This window comes from Chanodichthys erythropterus, chromosome 5 (assembly GCF_024489055.1).
Source record: "Chanodichthys erythropterus isolate Z2021 chromosome 5, ASM2448905v1, whole genome shotgun sequence".
Lineage (NCBI taxonomy): Eukaryota > Metazoa > Chordata > Actinopteri > Cypriniformes > Xenocyprididae > Chanodichthys > Chanodichthys erythropterus.
In genome coordinates, this window is record NC_090225.1 from 15256056 (window position 1) to 15279282 (window position 23227).

Consider the following 23227-nt stretch of genomic DNA (forward strand, 5'->3'; position numbering starts at 1 on the left):
ACCCCCCAAAAAAGGTTTTAAGCCAGTTATTTATATCTTTTGCAGTAGTGTGTCAATAGGAAATATCCGTTCACATTTCCAAACATTCATTTTCCCATTAATTGTAATAATCTAGTGAGATTTTTGAATACACAATAAGACTGATAACAGCCGTTGCTCCACATGGAGATCAGAGCTCACCATCATCGAATCCCTCTGTGATTACATGAAGAAACAGATGAAACTGCGACAAACTAAATCCAGAAGAACTGTGGCCATGTCTCTAAGATGCTTGAAGAAACCTGCCTGCAAAGATACAGTACTGTGAAGAGTTTTAGGCACTTGTGTAAAAATGGTGTAAAGTGAGGGTGTTTTTAAAAAATACTGTTATAAATAGATTTTATTCATCAATTAACTCATATTATCTAAATCAAAACAATATTTTGTGTGACCACCCTTTGCATTTAAAACAGCTCTTGTCCAGGTACACTTGGGCATCATTTTTCAGGTAGCTTTGGAGGCAGGTTTCTTAAAATCTCTTGGAGACATGGCCACAGTTCTTCTGGATTTAGTTTGTCGCAGTTTCATCTGTTTCTTCATGTAATTACAGATGGATTCGATGATGGTGAGCTCTGATCTCCATGTGGAGCACCGGCTGTTATCAGTCTTATTGTGTATTCAAAAATCTCACTGGATTATTACAATTAATGGCAAAACGAATGTTTGGAAATGCGAACGGATATTTCCTATTGACACACTACAGCAAAAGATATAAATGACTGGCTTAAAACCTTTTTTTTTTGGGGGGGGGGGGGGGGGTGAAAATACTGACGTGCCTGAGACTTTTATACATACGGTTCTCCTTGCTGACCTTTCCAAGATGGCGGCTCTATTGATCTGACCAACGCGACATCTCTGTATTAATATCTATGACGGAGATCGTTTAATGACGTAGTAGTGCTTCGCTTCCTCAAAAGTCAAGGAAATCACCGGGGTCACCTTTTTATTCTTATTTTATTTTAAAACACTCCAAATCCCACTTTTATGTTACTGGAACAGTCATTGACGTTGTGTTGAGTAAAGACCGACAGATGTCCTGCAGCAGGTTTTTGTGACAGGGCGCTGCCAGTGAATGTGCTGGGCGTGTGTGAAGATAACGCAAACAAGGGCTGGATGTGAAAACTGTCAGGAACAGATAAACCTTAGTAACCGTCGACCCTCGGCCCACAATAAGTCCGTCTTTCTACTGTGTCATGCAGTCAAAAGTGTGTCCAGACACTCCACTGTTTACAGCACTGCTCGATGCATTGGCCGTCTGACTTTATACAGTAAGTTTCGACAGATAATGATTAGTTGAGACTCGTAAATTTCGTTTCGCTCGTCTTTTTCTCCAAATGTATAGGATAATGTTGCGAATGACAAGATATACAATCGTGAAACTGCAACAGTGTAACAGTACCTGCTCTCGTTCAGATACATTTTATCTTTTGCCTAATCGGACATCAAAAACATCGTGGAAAAAGCAATTGTGCAAGAATGGATCGTTTGATGCCCTTGTGTTGCCTGTGTATAAGGGAAGGAACATGTCCAGGCTCTCTTGTCTCAGAACTGGAGGGTTATTTTTACCCAAAAGTATATGGACACACTCCAGACACACGGTTGCTCTCTACAGCACATCTACGGACTCCAAACAAACCTCAAAGACTGTGGTAAACCAGGAGAGTAACGATAAAACCTCAGAAAACACGTTACGTGTACCCTCAGAAGATGTCAATAAGTTGCTACAGCTGGCCTATCCCCAGAGATGGAGACTGACAGGCAAGTCAAAGTGCTTATGTTCTGTGTTTAGTTACATTTGGAGGCACTTGAATGGTTTTGACTGTTTCCTGAGATATGTAGAGTTTTACATCCCTTTAAAAATTATGGTATTTACATAGTGATTCAAGAAATATCATGGTATATTGTCCAAAAGACCATATTGGAAAACATTTTTTTGAAATTGATATCTACACCTTGTGCATTTTGTAAATATTTAAATTTTTTGATGAAAGTAAAAAAAGAAAAGAATGCAAATGATTACATAAAAATGTTATTTACTAATAAGAGATACATAAATGGACCGAAGAACATTTTAAAGAGTGAAAGTGAAATAGAGTTAAATTGACATGTGAAGGCCAAGTAAGGTAAATCATACTCGGAATTTGTCCTCTGCATTTAACCCATCCAGAGGTGTAAAGAGTACCTGAAAACCACACTTGAGTAAAAGTACTGATACCTTACATCGAAAATGACTCCACTACAGGTTACAAGTAGCCAATTCCAATACGACTTGAGTAAAAGTCTTAAAGTATCTGATTTTAACAGCACTTCAGTATTTTACTCATGCTGAATGTAGACTCAGAGATGCACTAGTCCTGAGAGACATACCAGTGAAAATAAGAAACCATTGATTTGTAAGATGAGAAATCAAGTTTATTTTCTAAAATCAAAATAAAACTCAACACCAATAAATGAATAATAAATCAAGGTCGACGCAACAACCTTTTAAACTTCTACAAACTCTCAAGTCTCAGTTGAGCTAAAGTGCACAGAAAGGCCATAAGTAAACCAATATCCTTCAAAACAGTCTTGTCAATATAGCGGATAAATAAAACAATGTTAAATAAAATTAAATAGTCAAAGTCTACTGTATGTATGTGATGGTTTGAGCCTCATCACCAGCTGCAGTCATTTCCTCATCTAATAAATAAAACATCCGCGATCAGCAACTACCTGCTAATGCACTCACATTCACATAAAGTATCCTTGTTGACACGTTTTGGGTGAGTAAAGGCAAAATGCACAAGATAAAGTACTTTCAATGCCTTTAGATGGAGATATTGCTTCTTTATATGAGAAATAAACTGCTGCAGAAAAAGTTATCTGCCATGAAAAATGTAATTTGTAACTGCATTACTCGTCACAAATGTAGTGGAGTAAAAAGTACATTTACTTGCTCAAAAATGTAGTCAAGTAGAGAGTAAAAGTTGCTAATATCTTTTAAACTCAGTACAACTACAAAGTAGCCAAAAAGATACATAAGTACAGTAACTAATTACATTTACTCAAGTACTTTACACCTCTGCAAGTTAATGCACACATTAGGAGTAGAGAGAATACTGTTATACTCTCAAAAATATGCAGTCTATATTTCAATAGGATAAATTACCTGCTCTTTGTTAGGAAGAAATCGAGCAAGTTTGAGTTTGCCTGGCCATGGTGTGCGAGGGTTTTTCAGTTTCAGATGGATGCCAGAGTAAATGGCAGCCATATCTAAATATCTTTGTTTCTTCAAGGAACAAACAGATTATCAGGCTGTTTACATTATGTTTACACCATCTAAATATTGATAGAGGGTTGATATTAGAGCTAGAACTATACTATGTAAATTTAGTAAATATCTTAATATTGATGATGAAAATTATGTTCTTGACAAAACAAAACAAAGAAAATCATCATCAAAAAAAAAAAAAAAAATCTTCTTATGCAAATGTACCTTTTGCTAAATGTACCTGATTTATGAAATGATATTTTATTTGTCCCTTATGATTTGTTTCTGACTCTCCTCATAGCTGCCGTGGGCTTTCTGGTGATCTCCAGCTCTGTCACCATGTCTGCACCATTTTTTCTGGGAAAAGTGATTGACACCATCTACTCTAGCCCCACAGAGGACTTCACCGCCTCCCTTACCTCCCTGTGTTTAATGCTAACAGGTGTCTTCCTCTGCGGAGGCGCTGCAAATGCTGCTCGTGTTTACCTCATGCAAATCTCAGGTGAAGTCTCAATGCACATCACATGAAACAATAAAGATGCTTTATAGTGCATTAGGGATTTGTTGTTGTTTTTGTGTGTTTTTTTGGAGAATTTTGTGGCTTATGTTACTGTTCTTTGGGGTCAGTAAGATTTTTTTTTATTTTTTTTTTGAAAGAAATTAACACTTTTAATCAACGAAGATGCATTAAAGACATTTACAGTGTTTCAAAAGATTGTATTTCAAATAAATGAGGTTCTTTTGAACTTCGTTTGAACTGACACTGAAGACTGGAGTAATGATGCTGTAAATTCAGCTTTGCCATCACAGGAATAAATTACATTTTAACATATTAAAACTGCAGTATGTAAATTTTCGCTATTAGAGGTCGCCAATTCAAAACAAAGGCATAGCTTGATGTGCGATTTTGAGCACGGAATCTTGGGAGATGTGGTCTTCACCTCACAGTCAGTGGAAAAGAATCAGGATGGGACTCAGGGAGAAATTATGTTCATGGATGAGATTATTACCATTACTGTAGTATGAAGCAGAGCAGGACTGAGTGCTGTTGGAGCTGAATGAGGCCTCTGGAGCGATTTCTAATGAGAGACAAGCAGCGGAACTTTTATTATGCCGCAGTCGTCGGCGCCGCTTCTGCTTCTTCCAGTCAAGCTCTGTTTATTATATTAGATACATTTGAGTGTGTTGAAAATGATGTTATAACATTACTCTGAGCGTTCGCTCGGCAGCTGCTGTGAGACACTTGTTGCACACTGCAGTAAGCTAGATCGATATTAGAATATCATATTAATAAATGCTGGATGGCTTGTGTTGATAAATGGCATGCAACAATAATTGGTTTTCTGTCTATAAATTTAACCAAGCAGTTGTTCCCTTGTCTAATGAAATATGTAATATATTCAAGCATCTTTGGTGTTTCCATGGTTTCTACAAAATAAAACCGAGGGTAACGCGGGTATGACGCCATTGACGGGGGACTCCCAGACACGTCTCAGAACCTTGGTTAAAATCGCAATTTTCTCATGATTTACAAATAGTTGGAAACATTTGGGATATTTTAAGTACTCAAGTGAACAAAATATATAACACTGGCCTAGTGGTTTTTGGATATTTTACTGCAAAAATCTTACATATTACAGCTTTAAAATAGAAGACAGTTATTCATTTTTACTGTATTTTTGATTAAATAATGCAGCCCTGGTGAGCATAAGAGACCTATTTTTAAAACAAAAAAAAATCTTAACGATCCCAAACTTTTGAAAGGTAGTCTATGTATTTATTGATTGAATGTATTTGTTCTGTAATGGTTAGGTCTCGTTTTTTATTCTTTACTCCATTAATTAGAATCATTCCATGTGACTCATTGAGTTGTCCAGCATGCATACTGTACTCTCTCTTTAAAAAGTCTTTCTCTGCTTTCACAGGGCAACAGATTGTGCGAAACTTGCGTGAAACCCTTTTCTCCTCGATTTTGAAGCAGGAGGTGGGATTCTTTGATAAGACCCGAACCGGTGAGCTCATTAACCGGCTTTCGGCAGACACGGCCATCGTCGGAAACTGCCTCACCGACAACCTGTCTAATGGGCTGCGATCCCTCGCCCAGGCGGGGGCCGGAGTTGGCATGATGGTGAGACGCTTGGGATAGTTTGACATTTTAGCAGCTAATTCTCTTTACGAATATAACATTTTAACTGCACTTATGTGAAACCAGCCACCATGATTCTGCTTTATATAAAAACATTTCACTCCCATTACTTTCTCATCTGTTTCTAAAACAGAAGCTATTGTGGAATGCAGTAATTCTGGTGTAGTGTTTGTATTCATGAATGCATCTTTGTTTATTATCACTGACTAATTCAACTCTTGAACTTTCTCTTTCTCTTCCTCAGTTATATGTGTCACCTAGTCTGACAGCCTTTGTGCTGATGGTTGTTCCTCCCATTGCCTGCCTGGCTGTAATTTTTGGTAAATTCATACGATCCATATCAAGACGCACACAGGATGCATTGGCAGAGGCTACGCAGGTGAGAGGTCATGTTTCCTTTCAATGGGGCTTTATTGCATGTTTTATTGCAGATATGAAACTAAGCCTTGGACAGTAATCATTTGATAGCTGAATTCATTGCTCTATTGTAAGTGTAATAACAGCAAGTGGCCAAGCGATCCTTATACTCTGTAGCTGCTCTGCATCTCCTAGTTGGCAGAAGAGCGGATCAGCAACATGCGGACAGTTCGAGCTTTTGGAAAAGAGCTGACAGAGGTGCAAAAGTACTCGGAAAAGACTGACCATATTTTTGAACTAGCTAAGAAAGAGGCGATGCTTTCCGCTGGATTCTATGGAGTGGTGAGATTCATCTATCTTGTTGTGCAAATGTTTAAGTTGTATTGCATGATTATTAGAACTGACTGTTTAAAAGTAGTATTTAATCAGTAAGGCAGTTTAAGATCATTTGTCCAGTCCAGTACTTCTGCTCTGATGTTTTCATTTCTGTTGCAGACGGGACTGAGTGGGAATGTCATCATCCTGAGTGTGTTGTATAAGGGAGGTCTGCTGATGGCCAGTGAGGCCATGACCGTTGGGCAGCTGTCATCTTTCCTAATGTATTCCTTCTGGGTGGGCATCAGCATCGCAGGTGAGGATGTTGGCTCAGAGCAACACTATATACACTGTATGAATATACACTACTGTCCAAAAGTTTGGGGTTAGTAAGATGTATATTTTTTTGTTTTTTGCAAAGAAATTAATACATTTATTAATCAAGCATGCATTAAATTAATCAAAAGTGACAGTAAAGACATTTATAATTTTACAAAAGATTTCTATTTCAAATAAATGCTGTTCTTACGAACTTTTTTATTTGTCAAAGAAACTTGAAAAAAAGTATCATGGTTTCCACATCATTTTCAACATTGATAATAATAAGAAATGTTTCTTGAGCACTAAATCAGCATATTATAATGATTTCTGAAGGATCATGTGACACTGAAAACTAAAGTAATGATTCAGCATTACCATCACAGGAATTAAATACAATTTAAAATATATTAAAAATGTATTTTTATAAAAATAAAAATTATTTTAAATTGTAAAACTATCTCGCAATATTACTGTTTTTACTGTATTTTTGATCAAATGAATGCAACCTTGGCGAACATAAGAAAATTCTTTCAAAAATGTTTTTAAAAAATCATACTGACCCCAAACTTTTGAAAGGTAGTTTATGTCCTTCAACATATATTAGTTTTCTGATAACTTTTCAGTTTTCTGATAACTTTTCAGTTGAATACCGCCATAAGCTGGACTTCATTTTCAGTTTCAGCATGGGCTGGTTTACATAGAATTCAGTTCATTTAGGTCATTAGGTCCCAAGGCAGGCTTTATAATTTTTGTAGCCAGTGTGCAACATTTAGAAAAGAATATGTTTCTTTCAACACAGTTCTGTTGGGATTTCCCAACAAAACGGCTCTTGTGGGGGTGGAACACTGGGCCTTATTCATAGGTAGAAACCTGTTTAGCTGTAATTTTTGCTCTGTGTAGAAGTTTTTAAAGTACTGTACAACTTGTCATTTACTGTGGATTAATTTAAGGTTTCAGCTCATTCTACTCTGAGTTGATGAAGGGGCTTGGTGCTGGGACTCGTCTATGGGAACTCATGGACCGAAAGCCTGAATTTCCCCTCAATGGTAAATAGAATATCTTTCTGAATAATGCCTAAAATGCACAATACTTTTATCTTTTCTTATGTGAATGGCAGTAAAGTAATTATCTTTTTGTTGATTTTTTTTTCTTCTTTAGAGGGGCTTGTGTTAAAACCAGAGCAGTTAAAAGGAGAACTGGAGTTTCGTAATGTGTGTTTTGCTTACCCAACGAGAAAGGATTCGCCCATCTTCCAGGATCTAAGTTTGTCTGTGCCGGCGGGGTCAGTAATGGCAGTAGTGGGATCCAGTGGCTCTGGCAAATCCACACTGGTGTCATTGTTACTCCGGCTGTATGATCCTGATTCAGGTGAGAACTGAGAGTAAGAATACAGTGAAAAATGTTGAAACTGATGTTAATAACTAAGATGTGAGAGCAGTAAAAATGCAGAGATAAATGTGTAGTTTTGATTTAAATGCAGGTGTGGTCACTGTTGATGGCCATGATATACGAGACTTGAATCCTTACTGGCTGAGGAGTCACATTGGTACTGTAAGCCAGGTAAGAAAAGCCACCAGAAGAAAGAGAATTAGACCATATCCTACATCCATTTTACTAATTTCTATATGTGAATATGTTTTTTGTAGGAGCCTGTTCTTTTTTCCTGTTCCATTGCTGAGAACATCGCTTATGGGGCAACAGACTCAAGTCAGGTCACAGTAGAGGAAATCTACAGGGCAGCAAAAATAGCCAATGCTCATGACTTCATCCAGGAATTCCCTAAGGGCTATGATACAGTGGTAGGAGAGAAGGGGGTACTGCTGTCAGGTATGAAAAAACCTCCAGTGAAACTCATGTTTGTGAAGGGACAAATGTGTCTGTTTGTAATTCATGCATGACTACACTGATTTGTTGAATAAACAGGAGGACAGAAGCAGAGAGTCGCCATAGCTCGAGCCATGCTGAAGGTAATCTGTCCTCTTTAGTATTAGATTGAATTTTAAATATTTGTTGTTTTATATTTATCTCATGCTTTTTTGATGCTTTTCACAGAATCCCAAGATACTTTTATTGGATGAAGCCACGAGGTGAGATGTTTATACAGTCCTTAAAAATAAGCTGAAGAATAGATGAGCAGAAGCATACCAGATCAAATATTAATAATAATATTTTCAAATTGTAAGTTTGTAAATTTTTACAAAATATGTTAAAAAAAACAGCTGCTGCCACTTTGACTTTAAAAACTTTATTATAAACAAAATTTCTTATATTTTTGGCTTGTCCCCACCACCATGTTTCTTACTTTTCCTTTTTTATTAGCATTAGGAAAAATGTTTTAAAGTGCCCCATTATGCCTTTTTTAAGGTTCCTAATATTGTTTTGGGAGTCTCTTACAACAGGTTTGCATGCATGCAAGGTCAAAAAACACTTTTGTTTTCTCATAATATACATTTAATTAGAAGCAGTTTTAAAAATCAGTCTCTCTAAACCCCTCCTTTCCATGAGCCTACACTGCTCTGATTGGTCAGATTGCCCAATCCATTGTGCTGCATGCTCATTGCCATAACTAAATGACAGCTATCAATTTGCAAGACATTGTATACAATGTATGGACAGAAAAGATAGCATCGATTTTACTGTATCAAGTCCAATGATGAAACGTCTGAAGTAGTCGATCAACCAGAAACTGATTAGCAATCACGACTGGAGCAGGACATTTCTCTATAGTAAGTGTCATCTTAGTTTGCATTATTTATATGATGTGATAGCAGCGTCACTGTTATACTTTGTAGGTGTGCTGTATTAGAATGCCAAGCAAAGCTGAAAACCTCTAACATAACAAAAACATTTAGGACAGATGTGTACACAGACTTTTTCACCTTAACTATTGACAAAGTAAAAAATGGCTTTACCATTGTTTGACATTACAATGGGTGTTTACTGTTTACAGAGAGAATACTTCAACTAGTTCGTGCGGACTATCATCTTAACATCCTATTGCAATACAGATAGAGCTCTACTCTATCGTAATAATAACAACGCAGAGGAATAAAAACTGTTTGTTTTACAGTTATGTAAGCGAACCGAGCCCACAGCTATGTTGTAAACTCACACGTTAGCTGAGCACAATAGCTGATAATGCATTACACTTTGTAAAAAAAAGTTGTGCTCCATCCTTGATCATTACTCCAAGTAATAAGACAGACAAGCTGCATTAATCGACACATTTTTAGACAATATTGGACACACATCTGAATAGCAGAACTACAAAAACATGAGTTAGTCGGTTAGCAGGAGACATACAGACTAGGGTGTACGTTACACAACATAACATACAAAACTACGAATTTTGGACGATCGCTAGAAAATATAAACATCAATTATTAATCATACTTACAGGTTTAGAAGCGTTTGTGCTTTGCGAATCCTGTGTTAAACTCTCAAAGGTTTGGGAAGCAGTCATCAGTAAAATGACAGGAACACAACAAAAGATTGTACTGCTGTGGTATTGTTGAAAAAATGAATTTTCCCTGGAGTCTGCGTGCACAATAAGTGGGCGGACAGTATGCTAATGTTTCGCTGTGATGTCACAACGAAACGGCTTGGGATTCGTTTTTACAAACGACTCATTAAATTGACTCAGAGTCGACTCGTACTTTTAAGAGACAATAACTTAATATACAATGCACTTTCAGATTTAAAACTTTGTTTTCATTCACTTTTTCAAATCCATAATAGGGACATTAGTTAAAAATATACATGGAAATAAAAGCTAGATTTTTAGTCTTTATTCTTTGTCTATACAATATATATTTTAGTTCATATTTTAGTTAACAATTTATTATTTTAAAAGATGTGTCCTCGGGTTATGTGTCAATCCTTTTACAATAATATCTTTACATTTTTAAAATAATAATGAACTACAAAAAAAGGCATCATCCTTTCAGGGTAATTGGAGGACAAGTAAAGGTCTTGACTTTATCATCACTTATCTTGTTTCATTATATTTGTCAGTACAGTACAGTACAATCTATAAGTATTGATCTTGTTGCCATGATTCAGTACAGAACCTTAAGCACAAGGTCTGTAATAAACTTGTCAAACTCTCAACCTGTCAACACATCTTGATGTGCACAATGCTGTTTACTTTAACATTATTTTTCTGAAAGAATATTTAAAATCTTAAAAAACAGAAACCATCTTTTTAAAATGGAAAATGCATCTGTGTATAGAATAATGGCTTGTGTGTGTGTGTGTGTGTGTGTGTGTGTGTGTGTGTGTGTGTGTGTGTGTGTGTGTGTGTGTATATATATATATATATATATATATATATATATATATATATATATATATATATATATATATATATATATATATATATATAATATATGTGTGTGTGTGTGTATAATATATATATGACTTGCCCTGGTCTCTGTTTCAGTGCTCTGGATGCAGAGAATGAGTTTCTGGTACAGGAGGCATTAGAGAGGCTGATGCACGGTCGCACAGTGCTGATCATCGCTCACCGTCTCTCCACCATCCAGAGCGCGGATGCCGTGGCTGTGATGGACCAGCACCGGGTGATGGAGATCGGCAGCCATGCCCAACTCCTTGCCGATGACCAGGGGCTCTTCCGCAAGCTGATGGAGAAGCAGGCCTTCCTGCAGTCTGAGCAAAAAAAGGCTCTCTACAAATAGGAGAAACACAGTCATTTAAAGAAAACAAAGAGAGTGCACGCATTCAAACATCTTTAAATGCTCTTGATATGTTTTACTGTGTTTTGAGCACTCTGAAATGACAAAAGACTGAAATGTAGCTATTTAGCCTTTGCAGTATCATAAACTGCCAAGTAACTGGAAACCAGTTGTATACTGATCATTGTTAATTACAATGGCAGACAGTCACAGCGTACATGCTGTAGACATGATTTATTACTCATCAGAGTTGCAAAAACACTGCTTTTAAAATTGTTTTATGCTTTCATAGCCCAAGAAAAACATTTAATATATTTGAATGGAAAAGCTTGAAAGGGATAGGAGGTAGATTTGAAATATGAGACCAAGTTACTTGATGCTATTATTACTTTTAATAAATCATGTCAGTCCTTTATTAAGGAACGGGTGATAATCAGTTTATTGAAGTGTACATAGGGCCTTATTCATGAAACATGAGCAGAATTAAATTCTGTGTAAACTACATAAAACCATTAAGTAAATTGTTGCATTTGATTCAGTGGGAAAAATTACACAAGAATGATTTATGAACAATTTACACAAATTAATTCTGCAAATGTTTTATAAGTAATACAGATAATGAAGATTTTGTTGGTGGGGGAATTACAGAAACAATGGTGCTTCTGTCTTTTCTTATCACCTTTGTTAATGACACAGATGTCAATGTATCGTGCCTAAATCATAAACCGCAAAGCTTTTACTGGGATGAAATCCAACTCCATTGTGTTTTGCCAGTAATGAAGATACTGTTTTAGAAGAAGCATCTGTATAGACCATTGTAAAAGAAAGAAGGATATATATTATTGTCTCAGTTGTATTTGAGAAGAGAACAGACACTATAAGAGAGAGATTTTAATGTAACTTTTACTTAAAGACAATATATATTTATATATGTACAATTGAGACAAGATGAAATCTGTTCAGAATTTTAGAACATTTGAATATTTTGTGTGGTAACTTATTAGTTTTCAGTTAGTGAAATGTGTATGTTTGTTTGTTGTTTATTTTCTATTGTTTTATCTGCATTCTTAATAAATTACATTGAAACATTACTTAAAACACTGCCCTGTCCACAACCCTGTGTTCGAGAACATTTAAACTTTAGTGACCAGAAGAGGGCGCTTGTTTTGACCCTTGAAAATAAATTAAGAGCGGCAGCAAAAGTGGGATAAGAGGTGAAAACTGTCGAATTGGATCTACTATGGAAAATGTTGTTGACTGTTCACTGTAATCTATCAGTCTCCAAAATGGTTATGGCCACTCCATTAGTAAGCAAACCTACTACTACACCTCAGCAATAAAGTGGTTTCTTTAATTGCCTCAATTGTGCCCCTCTCTTAACCTCAGAAACTAAACCACAAAGTCTGATTAAGTTCAAGCAGGGAGATTGTAGCTCAGGCTGTGTTTGCAGAAGCAGTAAGCTGCTTAGCCCCAGTGACTGTGGCTGCCCCCTTCATTGACTTGCACAACATAAGCTCTAGGGCCAACTATGGCAGGATATCTGCTTGCACAGAGACGGGCCTCTTTTGAGTTAAGCATGCAGAGCAGCCACACACCTCCCTGCACTGAAAAAAAAATCATCACCAGGAATCATTATGATTTTTTTTTTTTTTGTCTTGTTTTCCACTAAAAATATCAATATATCTTTAAAACAATATTTACTTGAGAAGCAAAATAGCACATTAAGACTTATTGTCAGAGCATAGACTACAGAGTTAGGAGAAAAATTACCAAAAAGATTGTAAAATATAGCACTTTAAAATATCTCACAAATACAAACACATCATGTTATCAATTGAATGAAATAAAGTGAATATTTAGTCAGCTAACATGAACACCATCTAATTCATTTGCTATGAAAACTGGCAGTAGTGCAGTTGTGAACAGATGGTCCAAATGTCCTCAAGAGTCTAAAATAGAAAATGCAAGTCTATAAGAAGTTTAGACTACCCACAATTCACTTATGACTTCGTTTACGATTATTGCACATTTATGTGTTGGTGGGGGGGGGGTATTTTTTATAACATTACTCGCAACAATGAATCACTTAGGCTATATTAACAGCTAAAAATACAATTTAAGCTAGTACAATCAATACATTTTTGTACATATTATATAATAATAACACTAATAATAAAGTACTGAACACATCAAAAAGAAATAAATTTTCGTAATGAAAATTGTTAACGCCTTACCTGAAATCACATTATTTTAATTTCACATAATACATCTCTTTGGTCAAGATTTTACACTGCGCAAAGAGTGAGAATAATGAGATCAAATATTGGCTGTGCACAAATCTCTAAATCTCATTTGACAGAAATATACTAGGAGGAAGCACCATGTGGGAAAAGGCTGGTAGCAACATAAACACCGCCCCCACACCATATACAGCTCAAGCTGTGGACTGGAATGATGACTATCAAACCATAAAAGGACAGTCGTGCTCACTACGAACCTGGGGATAGCGGGAGACACGCTGCTTCACTAGGAAGTCACCCCTCGCTTACCCTGCAAGAGCCTAATATGGTTGAAGGATGGGGAAAACTCCAACTGAACATACAGATATCCTCAATAGTGCGCATGGAGACAAACACGAAGAGTATATAAGGTTTTCATGGGTCAGTCAGTCCGTGACTGGATCCATCAGCGGTTGTGTTCTGCACTGAGCTTCATCAGAGAAAGGTAGGAGAAATGGATTAAACACATGCGCTACTAGTTACACTGACTAACAGACTAACTTTTAGTCAATGTAAAGCAACTAATATATTTTATTTGGCGTCAACGTCTACAAAATATAGATAAAGGGTTTGCATTAAGTTATATATTGATCGGGCATAAACAATATTTGCATAATTATGTTTTCATGAATTAATCAATGAATGCATTCATAATAGATGACTTGTATATTTTGAATTGTCATTCGTATACTTGACTTGACAGCATGTTAGAATCATATATTGGAAAATAAATATGTATTTAACTTATAATATTACTTTACTACTATACTCACTCATTAGTAATTGATTTGAATTGATTTACTCATTAATGTTGCCATTTCCACAACACTTGTACGCTGTATATACAAAAATCAACTAAACTTATTTTAATTTGAATTGTTCAAGTAAAATTAAAGTTACAACCTGCAGTCATGACTGGAGTTTTTAACCATTTTGAATTTCATTACTGATGAATAAAATAAAGTTAAAAATGCTGACTCATAAAATGAGTCATGAAACTGACTTATAGAACTGAAGTACAAAAATATTCATAATACAAAATATTATGAAAGTTAAATGGATGGAAAGATGATGAAAACATTTTTGCAGTGTATGTAACCGATGCATGCATTGTTGTATAATCAACTAATTCAATTTAACTTTTTGCACAAATCCAATATTTCTTAATGTTCAACCCAAGAAAACGCAACTGTCTTACAAGGTGGTTTCGTATGAATTCATATGTGATTCTTATGAAAATGTACAATGTTTAGAAAAAAATAAGTATGAAGGTCCACCCCTAACAGTCAGTGGGGTGTAAGCAGAATGTATTAAAACGCACAAATCAGATCATATGAATTCATATGAACTATTCAACAATTCACCACAACGTATAGTTAATATTGCCATGTTATGTCCCACATTAGAATCCATCAAGATGTGTGACGACGACGAGACTACCGCCCTGGTGTGCGACAATGGTTCAGGCCTGGTCAAGGCTGGATTTGCCGGTGATGACGCTCCCAGAGCTGTCTTCCCCTCCATCGTCGGTCGCCCCCGTCACCAGGTATGTCGCATTTTGCCATTTTTAAAATCATTAACATGGATAAGCTTAATCTATTTTTCCATTTAAATATTGCAACATTTAAAATACCCTTTTTCTTCTTCCAGGGTGTCATGGTGGGTATGGGTCAGAAGGACTCATACGTAGGAGATGAAGCTCAGAGCAAGAGGGGTATCCTGACTTTGAAGTACCCCATCGAGCACGGTATCATTACCAACTGGGATGATATGGAGAAGATCTGGCACCACACCTTCTACAACGAGCTCCGCGTGGCCCCTGAGGAGCACCCAACTCTGCTGACTGAAGCCCCTCTTAACCCCAAGGCTAACCGTGAGAAGATGACCCAGATCATGTTTGAGACCTTCAACGTCCCAGCCATGTATGTGGCCATTCAGGCTGTGCTGTCCCTGTATGCTTCTGGCCGTACCACTGGTGAGACCATTATTTTAACACTCAATCCTATATGTTAAAGATCTAATTTACAAATAATTTTATGGGATCTAATATGCAATTTTAGATATCTGCACAAAATGTGCTATATGGTAAAAGTTTTTTCTGACCCGTTTTTTCTATATTTAAGGTATTGTGCTGGACTCTGGTGATGGTGTGTCCCACAATGTCCCCATCTATGAGGGTTACGCTCTGCCCCACGCCATCATGCGTCTGGATCTGGCTGGTCGCGATCTGACTGACTACCTCATGAAGATCCTGACCGAGCGTGGTTATTCTTTCGTCACAACTGGTAGGAAAATGCAATTTTTCAATTTCACATTCATTTCTGTGTTGTTTATATACGATTTGTCACAACTCATCGAATTTCTTTTAAAATGTGTCTTTCAACTCATATTTGTTGAGGGAAGCACAATATTTTAGTACCATAATGGTTATTGGCCAAAGTTTTGTTTTTAATTTATCATATCAGTCATTGTTGGATATACACCATCATTTTTACTACCTTACCACTCAAACAAAACAAAAAAAAATCTGTATCAGCAAGAATGCACAAAAAAAATTATTAAAAGTGTCAGTAAATACTTTTAAAATGTCTATTTTTATTTAAAATAAATGCAGTTTTTCTTTTTAAGTTTCTAGCTTTTAAAATTTTTTTTAAACTGTAATAATATATTTTCCCCAATTTTACTGTTTGTTTTAATTAAATAAATGCAGCCTTGGTGAGCATAAGAGACTTCTTTCAAAAAATAGTACCTACCCCAAACATTTCCAACACAATTTTTGATTTGTTTTTGTTATGATGAAATCAACTGACTTACTCTGAAACTCTGTTTCCAGCTGAGCGTGAGATTGTCCGTGACATCAAGGAGAAGCTGTGCTATGTGGCTCTGGACTTTGAGAATGAGATGGCCACTGCCGCCTCTTCCTCTTCCCTGGAGAAAAGCTATGAGTTGCCCGACGGCCAGGTCATCACCATTGGTAATGAGCGTTTCCGTTGCCCAGAGACCCTCTTCCAGCCTTCTTTCATTGGTGCGTAAAGACAAAAACTATTAGAAAATGCTGCATTTTTCCATACAGCTTTTAGTTTGATTAACAAGGTGTTTCTGAACAGGTATGGAGTCTGCTGGAATCCACGAGACCGCCTACAACAGCATCATGAAGTGCGACATTGACATCAGGAAGGACCTGTATGCCAACAATGTCTTGTCAGGTGGTACCACCATGTACCCAGGTATTGCTGACCGTATGCAGAAGGAGATCACTGCCCTGGCCCCCAGCACAATGAAGATCAAGGTAATGCACCTGTGGTTATCTTTTTAAATGTTCCCATTCCCTATTGATATAGCAAAATGCATCACTGACATGCTCGTGTGTCTCCTCATTCTGACAGATCATTGCCCCACCTGAGCGTAAATACTCCGTATGGATTGGTGGCTCCATCTTGGCTTCCCTGTCCACCTTCCAGCAGATGTGGATCACCAAGCAGGAATACGATGAGGCAGGCCCCAGCATTGTCCACCGCAAGTGCTTCTAAATCCACCATCTGCATCTGTTTGCTGTGGATCACGCAATAATGGAGAATACTGTACATTCATCATTATGGGACAGCTTTGGTACAGATTTATTTTGTACCCATATGTTACTTGAACATACCCTGGATTACCAAGCAGGAACACGACGAGGCAGGCCCCAGCATTGTCCAGACACAATCGAGATCCAGAAAACCATTATACCATGTTGTCTATCACAAGAATGTAATCTGTACATAAATAGTCATTAATTTATTAAAATCCATTATTTGGTATTTGTGACGCATTTGTGTTAATAAATTGTTTGACTTGAAACTGGAAACTTGGAAATCTAGCGTGTTGCTGAAAAGCAAATAAGTAAATTCTAGTAAAAAAAAAGAAAAAAGTTTGATCTAATTATTTTCAGGAAGCATAGGTAATAAAGTAAGATTCATAAAGCAGTTTACTTAGTGTACAAAGTATTTAAGTTTACAAAAAACAAAAAGTCATCACACATAAAGTCATTTAACCCTTCCAATATTCCTGAAAATGGTGAAAGTTGACCTCCATCTCACCTGGGTCACTGTGATTTTGCCAAGACAGACATGTTCCTCGATCAACATATTTTGATCAACATCTAAACCTAATCCTACCCATAACTTATCCCTAAAATCACAGGGGAAAGATAGGTGAATAAAATTGATGCAGAAGCACCTAACCCTGGTTGCAAGCCTAAACTCGACATAAATGGTAAACTTGTCCCTCAAATCTGATTGGTTGATTGGAATGTTGTTCCAGGATCAACAACGATGTTGATCCAGGAACTTACTTGGCAAAAACACGATGACCATCTGACCTGACTGCAATGTGCTACATTTCCCTCCTGGAGAACCAGGGAGAGATCCTCACCGATTTGACAGAAGAGAATAAATAATTACATTTAAATAATACAATTTCTTTAAAAGGATTTAATTTGTCATGAATGAGTCACAAATCCTAAAACTAAAATGTGCATTATTCAAATTCTTGAGGTCAAAAGGTGATTCTTTTGGGTGGTTTTTGTGGTCTGGTCTAGTTTTTCCAGATAAACACCATCCTATCACTATGTTAATTTGTAAATAGAAAACGCTATAAAAAACGAGAAAATGGTGGTTACTTTCTGGCACAAATGTTCGCGAGCGCATACTGTCACGTGTTTTGTAGTCGTTTAAAACGCTGTTCAAATGTCATAAACAGTTACACGTAACGTTATATATAAAACAATACTTTTAAGACCCTCAAACCCCTCCTTTGCGAGGTCAAGTTCTAACTGTAACGACACCTGTTGACGCCTTCGAGTGATTTCCAGCGCCTTCACCACAGGGCGGAGCTACAACCGTGTTTTACAAAGCAAGGTTGACGTCTGCAGACAATAAGCGCCATCTGTTTACCTTCTCGTCCCTGCTTTAATCAAAACGGTAAGCAAATATATTGTCAAAACACGGCTCATGTTACTGTTGACAGGTTTTTATGGCGTGAATTTTCATTCAACTTGCTTCCGCTCATTGCTGTCACATGACACTCGCTTAGTCGACGTTCTAATGTAGCTTTAACATCTATTTTAATTACTATACCGCAAACCGTTTGATTGCTTTTAGAGTCATTGTGTCAAACGCTGATATTTAACGTTGACTACTTACAGTAGATAAAGAAACGGTCTGTCGTTTCTCTGTTCAGTCGCACTGTCGATGACAACACATTATATATAATGCTACGTATAAAAATATGTACTAATGTCTTCCCTTTATTCGTGTGTTTTGGATTAGTGAACTGTATTACTCAAGTTAGCATTCATGTTTATCATCACCTTATGAACCCTAATATGCAAATGAGTTAAGAGGTTCAGAGAGCTCCGAGATGACGCCATGGCTTAAAGTAGGTGTGTACGTTGAGGGGGCGTGTCGAAGAGCGCAACTCACTGCTGGTCAGCGATTGGCTTTCGCTTGCGTATTAGAATTCTGTTGCCATAGTAATTTGGTTTAAAAGTCTGGCGCGAGAGGAGGGCTGATTCGAAATAGAATTGCATAATTCCGTTTCATCAGACTGTTACTTCGCTATATAATGTAACATTATATATATTTATCTGCAGTTGAACGATAGTGAAATATGGTGACGAAGAGAATCAGGTCGGAATACATGAAGAAATTTAAAGATCCGAGATGGGACACTTATGCAAAATGTTATGAGGATTTGCTGAAGTACAGACTGTCAAGACGGCTGTTGGAGCAGGCGCACAACCCTTGGTTTTGGGGAGAATGGGGAAGCGAGACAGGCTCCAGTGGCAAATCTACTCCTCTAAGTCGGAATAAAGTCGAACCTCTGAGGCTCCATGATGAGAAACCAGAACGATCTGCATGTGTGACACCAGAACCTGCAGCTGAACCAGAACCACAGGGAGAAGTCCAGGACAGAGACGCGGCACACACCAGTAAGTCCTGAGCTACAGGTTGTCATCTTATATGGTTTCTCTTTTATATTATTTACTAAAATAGCTTGTGTTTTTGAGTGTTGTTGTAAATTAAACCTGAAACTAAATTTAAATAAAGCTGAAATAAAATCTAAATATTAGATGAATTCTTAAAGGGATAGTTCACCAAAAAATGAAAATTCTGTCATCATTTATTCACCCTCAAGTTGTTCCAGACCAGTATGAATTTCTTTCTTCTGCTGAACACAAGATAAGATATTTAGAAGAATATATGGGTAATCAATCAGTTGATGGTGACAAGAGTTTTCATTTTTGGGTGAACAATCCCTTTAAACTTTCAAAAACTGAATGAAAATCGTCTCAATACCTAACTGAAAATAAGTGAAAAGATGAAGTATTAAAATTACTGAAATTAAAAAGATAAATAGAAATATTAAAACGAAAAACTAATTAAAAAAAATGTTAAAAGCAAAATTACTCTAATGTAAACTGAAACAAAAACATAATAATAATCTAATTTAAAATATGAATAAATACTATAATAGTGTATAAATAATACTAGAATAACTAGTCAATAAATTATTACTCACATTCTACAGTATGCAACTCAATGTTAAGGATTTTTCCCCTAATATTTATATTTACTTCAATTGACTTTTAAAAAAATATATATGTGTCAGAAAAATAGATTCTATGTTTCATTAAACATCCATATTTATGGTAATAAAAATTCTATGAATCAATGTTTTTATTTATTTTTTACAGCTATAATACAGCTACAAGTGTCATAAATACTTGGTAAATTATGACATACTGAGAGAAACTTTACTGATTATAATTTTCAATCAATTGCAAAGATGCTGATGCTAAAAACATATTTACAGTAGATAACTTTACCTTAGTGAAATATTTACATCTGCACAGTTTAGCATCGTTTTCAAAGTAATGTTCAAAACACAGAAAACTAAACGGCAAGGCATAAAGACACAATAATCTGTGGTACTTAATTATAATGATTCCAAACACTTTTTATAATGCAAAAATCCATGCCAATCTCTGTCTTTTCTCATCAGAGCAAGTTACCAGAATTGCTGAGCAGACTCATCAGGAGCGGGAGGAAGAAAATACCAGAGAATGCTTTCCTGCTCTCAACCCAGAAACTGACACGCATATCCTGAACTCACCAAAGAGCAAACGTCGCTCTTCACACAAGCATACAAGATCAAAGGTCATTCCTCATGTCACCAAAGACCCTGACAAAGAGAACCGTCACCCTTTTGCCCTGTATGGCTCAGGAGAGAAGCAAACAGATATGGCTTCTAAGAAAACCCATAATGTTGGTCCTGCAACATCAACTGCAGAGGTGAGTATCCTTTCACGAAGGACATCATATCATAAGAGGCTCTTGACCAGTAAGAAAACTACTGAAAAAAAGACTACTAGAATAAGACAAATATTAGAGTTTGGTTAAAGGTGCCCTAGTACTTTTTTTAAAAGATGTAATATAAGTCTAAGGTGTCCCCTGAATGTGTCTGTGAAGTTTCAGATCAAAATACCACATAGATTTTTTTTAATTCATTTTTTTAACTGCCCATTTTGGGGCATAATTAGAAATGAGCCGATTCAGGGTGTGTGGCCCTTTAAATCTGGTGTTCCACGCCCCAAGAGCTTGCGCTTGCCTTAAACAACATAAAAAAAAGTTCACACAGCTAATATAACCATCAAAATGGATCTTTACAAAGTCTTTACAAAGTGTTCGTCATGCAGCATGTCTAATCGCGTAAGTACAGTGTTTATTTTGATGTTTACATTGATTCTGAATGAGTTTGAGGCTATGCTCTGTGGCTAACGGCTAATGCTACACTGTTGGAGAGATTTGTAAAGAATGAAGTTGTGTTTATGAATTATACAGACTGCAAGTGTTTAAAAATGAAAATAGCGACGGCTCTTGTCTCCGTGAATACAGTAAGAAACGATGGTAACTTTAACCACATTTAACAGTACATTAGCAACATGCTAACGAAACATTTAGAAAGACAAATTATAAATATCACTAAAAATATCATGTAATCATGGACCATGTCAGTTATTATTGCTCCATCTGCCATTTTTCGCTGTTGTCCTTGCTTGCTTACCTAGTCTGTATATTCAGCTGTGCACAGATCCAGACGTTCTGCCCTTGTCGAATGCCTTGAACATGGGCTGGCATATGCAAATATTGGGGTCATACATATTAATGATCCTGACTGTTACGTAACAGTCGGTGTTATGTTGAGATTCGCCTGTTCTTCGGAGGTCTTTTAAACAAATGAGATTTATATAAGAAGGAGGAAACAATGGAGTTTGAAACTCACTGTATGTCATTTCCATGTACTGAACTCTTGTTATTCAACTATGCTGAGGTAAATTCAATTTTTGAATCTAGGGCACCTTTAAAGGGGTGGTTCACCCAAAAATGAAAATTCTGTCATTTATTACTCACCCTCATGTCGTTTCACACCCGTAAGACCTTCGTTAATCTTCGGAATACAAATTAAGATATTTTAGTTGAAATCCGATGGCTCCGTGAGGCCTCCATAGGAAGCAATGTCACTTCCTCTGTCAAGATCCATAAAGGTACTAAAAACATATTTAAATCAGTTCATGTGAGTACAGTGGTTCAATATTAATATTATAAAATGACGAGAATAATTTTGGTGTGGCAAAAAAACAAAATGACAACTTATTTAGTGATGGCCGAGTTCAAAACACTGCTTCAGGAAGCATCGGAGCATTGTGAATCTGTGTGTCGAATCTGCAGTTCGGAGCGCCAAAGTCACGTGATTTCAGCCGTTGGCAGTTTGACACGCGATCCGATTCATGATTCGATACACTGATTCATTTATGCTCCGATGCTTCATGAAGCATTGTTTTGAAATCGGCCATCACTAAATAAGTTATTTTGTTTTTTTGCCGCACCAAAAATATTCTCGTCACTTAATAATAATAATACTGAACCACTGTACTCACATGAACTGATTTAAATATGTTTTTAGTACCTTTATGGATCTTGACAGAGGACGTGTCATTGCTCCCTATGGAGGACTCACGGAGCCATCGGATTTCAACTAAAATATCTTAATTTGTATTCCAAAGATTAACGAAGGTCTTACGGGTGTGAAACGACATGAGGGTGAGTAATAAATGACAGAATTTTCATTTTTGGGTGAACCCTTTAATATAAATAGTCCTTATATACTGAAATGAACAATTACTCTCTTAGTTTTGATTGTTACTACTTTAAAGTCACGTCAAACAGTTCCCAATGAACAAAATCATGTCCCGCCCATCTTTTTTTTTAACTTTTAACTTTTTAACTTTTTTTTTTAACTTTCATTTCATGCCAACTTTAAAGGGACGAAAATTCTGTCATTACTATTATTTTAAATGATGTTTCAACTGCCTATTGTCCATGAAAGTCAATGTGGAGTAATGTTGTTTTGTGAGTAAATGATAACAGAATTTTCATTTTTGGGTGAACTAACCCTTGATGCCTTCATTTGTTTAGCATTTTTCATGCATTTCTTTCTTCTGTCTAGATCCATGAGTCAGCGTTGCGAGCGAAAACCAGACGGGAGGTGGAAAAACAGATGAAGAAATTTGACAAACAAAGAGCCAGATCTGTTGACTTAGAAAAGAACATAAATAAGATTGTCCCCGATTTCAACCCCTGGATGACAGAGTACATGCGCTGCTTTTCTGCTCGGTCTCGGTAGTACTGCTTTCAGAAAATGTCTGTGACTATCTAAAACTCTCAGGCTAAACAACCCAAAACACTCCACGTAACCCAAAACACTTCACTTCCAGTCTTCCAGA

The 23227-nt window shown here is 36.6% G+C and overlaps 3 protein-coding genes across 3 annotated transcripts; all 3 read left to right on the plus strand.

Moving 5' to 3' along the window:
• Positions 1 to 946: 946 nt before the first annotated feature.
• Positions 947 to 12178, plus strand: abcb10 (ATP-binding cassette, sub-family B (MDR/TAP), member 10). Its single transcript, XM_067386214.1, has 13 exons — positions 947 to 1797; positions 3591 to 3791; positions 5215 to 5417; positions 5680 to 5814; positions 5988 to 6134; positions 6288 to 6423; positions 7379 to 7474; positions 7587 to 7796; positions 7909 to 7988; positions 8075 to 8255; positions 8352 to 8395; positions 8481 to 8515; positions 10870 to 12178. Exons 1-13 carry the CDS (start codon positions 1374 to 1376, stop codon positions 11123 to 11125), a joined length of 2148 nt encoding a protein of 715 aa, XP_067242315.1. The 5' UTR covers positions 947 to 1373; the 3' UTR covers positions 11126 to 12178.
• Positions 12179 to 13690: 1512 nt separating this feature from the next.
• On the plus strand, positions 13691 to 17248 carry acta1b (actin alpha 1, skeletal muscle b). Its single transcript, XM_067386215.1, has 7 exons — positions 13691 to 13846; positions 14808 to 14947; positions 15052 to 15376; positions 15525 to 15686; positions 16235 to 16426; positions 16509 to 16690; positions 16788 to 17248. The coding sequence occupies exons 2-7, from the start codon at positions 14819 to 14821 to the stop codon at positions 16929 to 16931; spliced, it is 1134 nt and encodes a 377-aa protein (XP_067242316.1). The 5' UTR covers positions 13691 to 13846; positions 14808 to 14818; the 3' UTR covers positions 16932 to 17248.
• Positions 17249 to 17358: 110 nt separating this feature from the next.
• ccsapb (centriole, cilia and spindle-associated protein b) lies at positions 17359 to 23127 on the plus strand. Its single transcript, XM_067386218.1, has 4 exons — positions 17359 to 18362; positions 19034 to 19372; positions 20446 to 20735; positions 22951 to 23127. Exons 2-4 carry the CDS (start codon positions 19051 to 19053, stop codon positions 23125 to 23127), a joined length of 789 nt encoding a protein of 262 aa, XP_067242319.1. The 5' UTR covers positions 17359 to 18362; positions 19034 to 19050.
• The last annotated feature ends 100 nt before the right edge of the window (positions 23128 to 23227 follow it).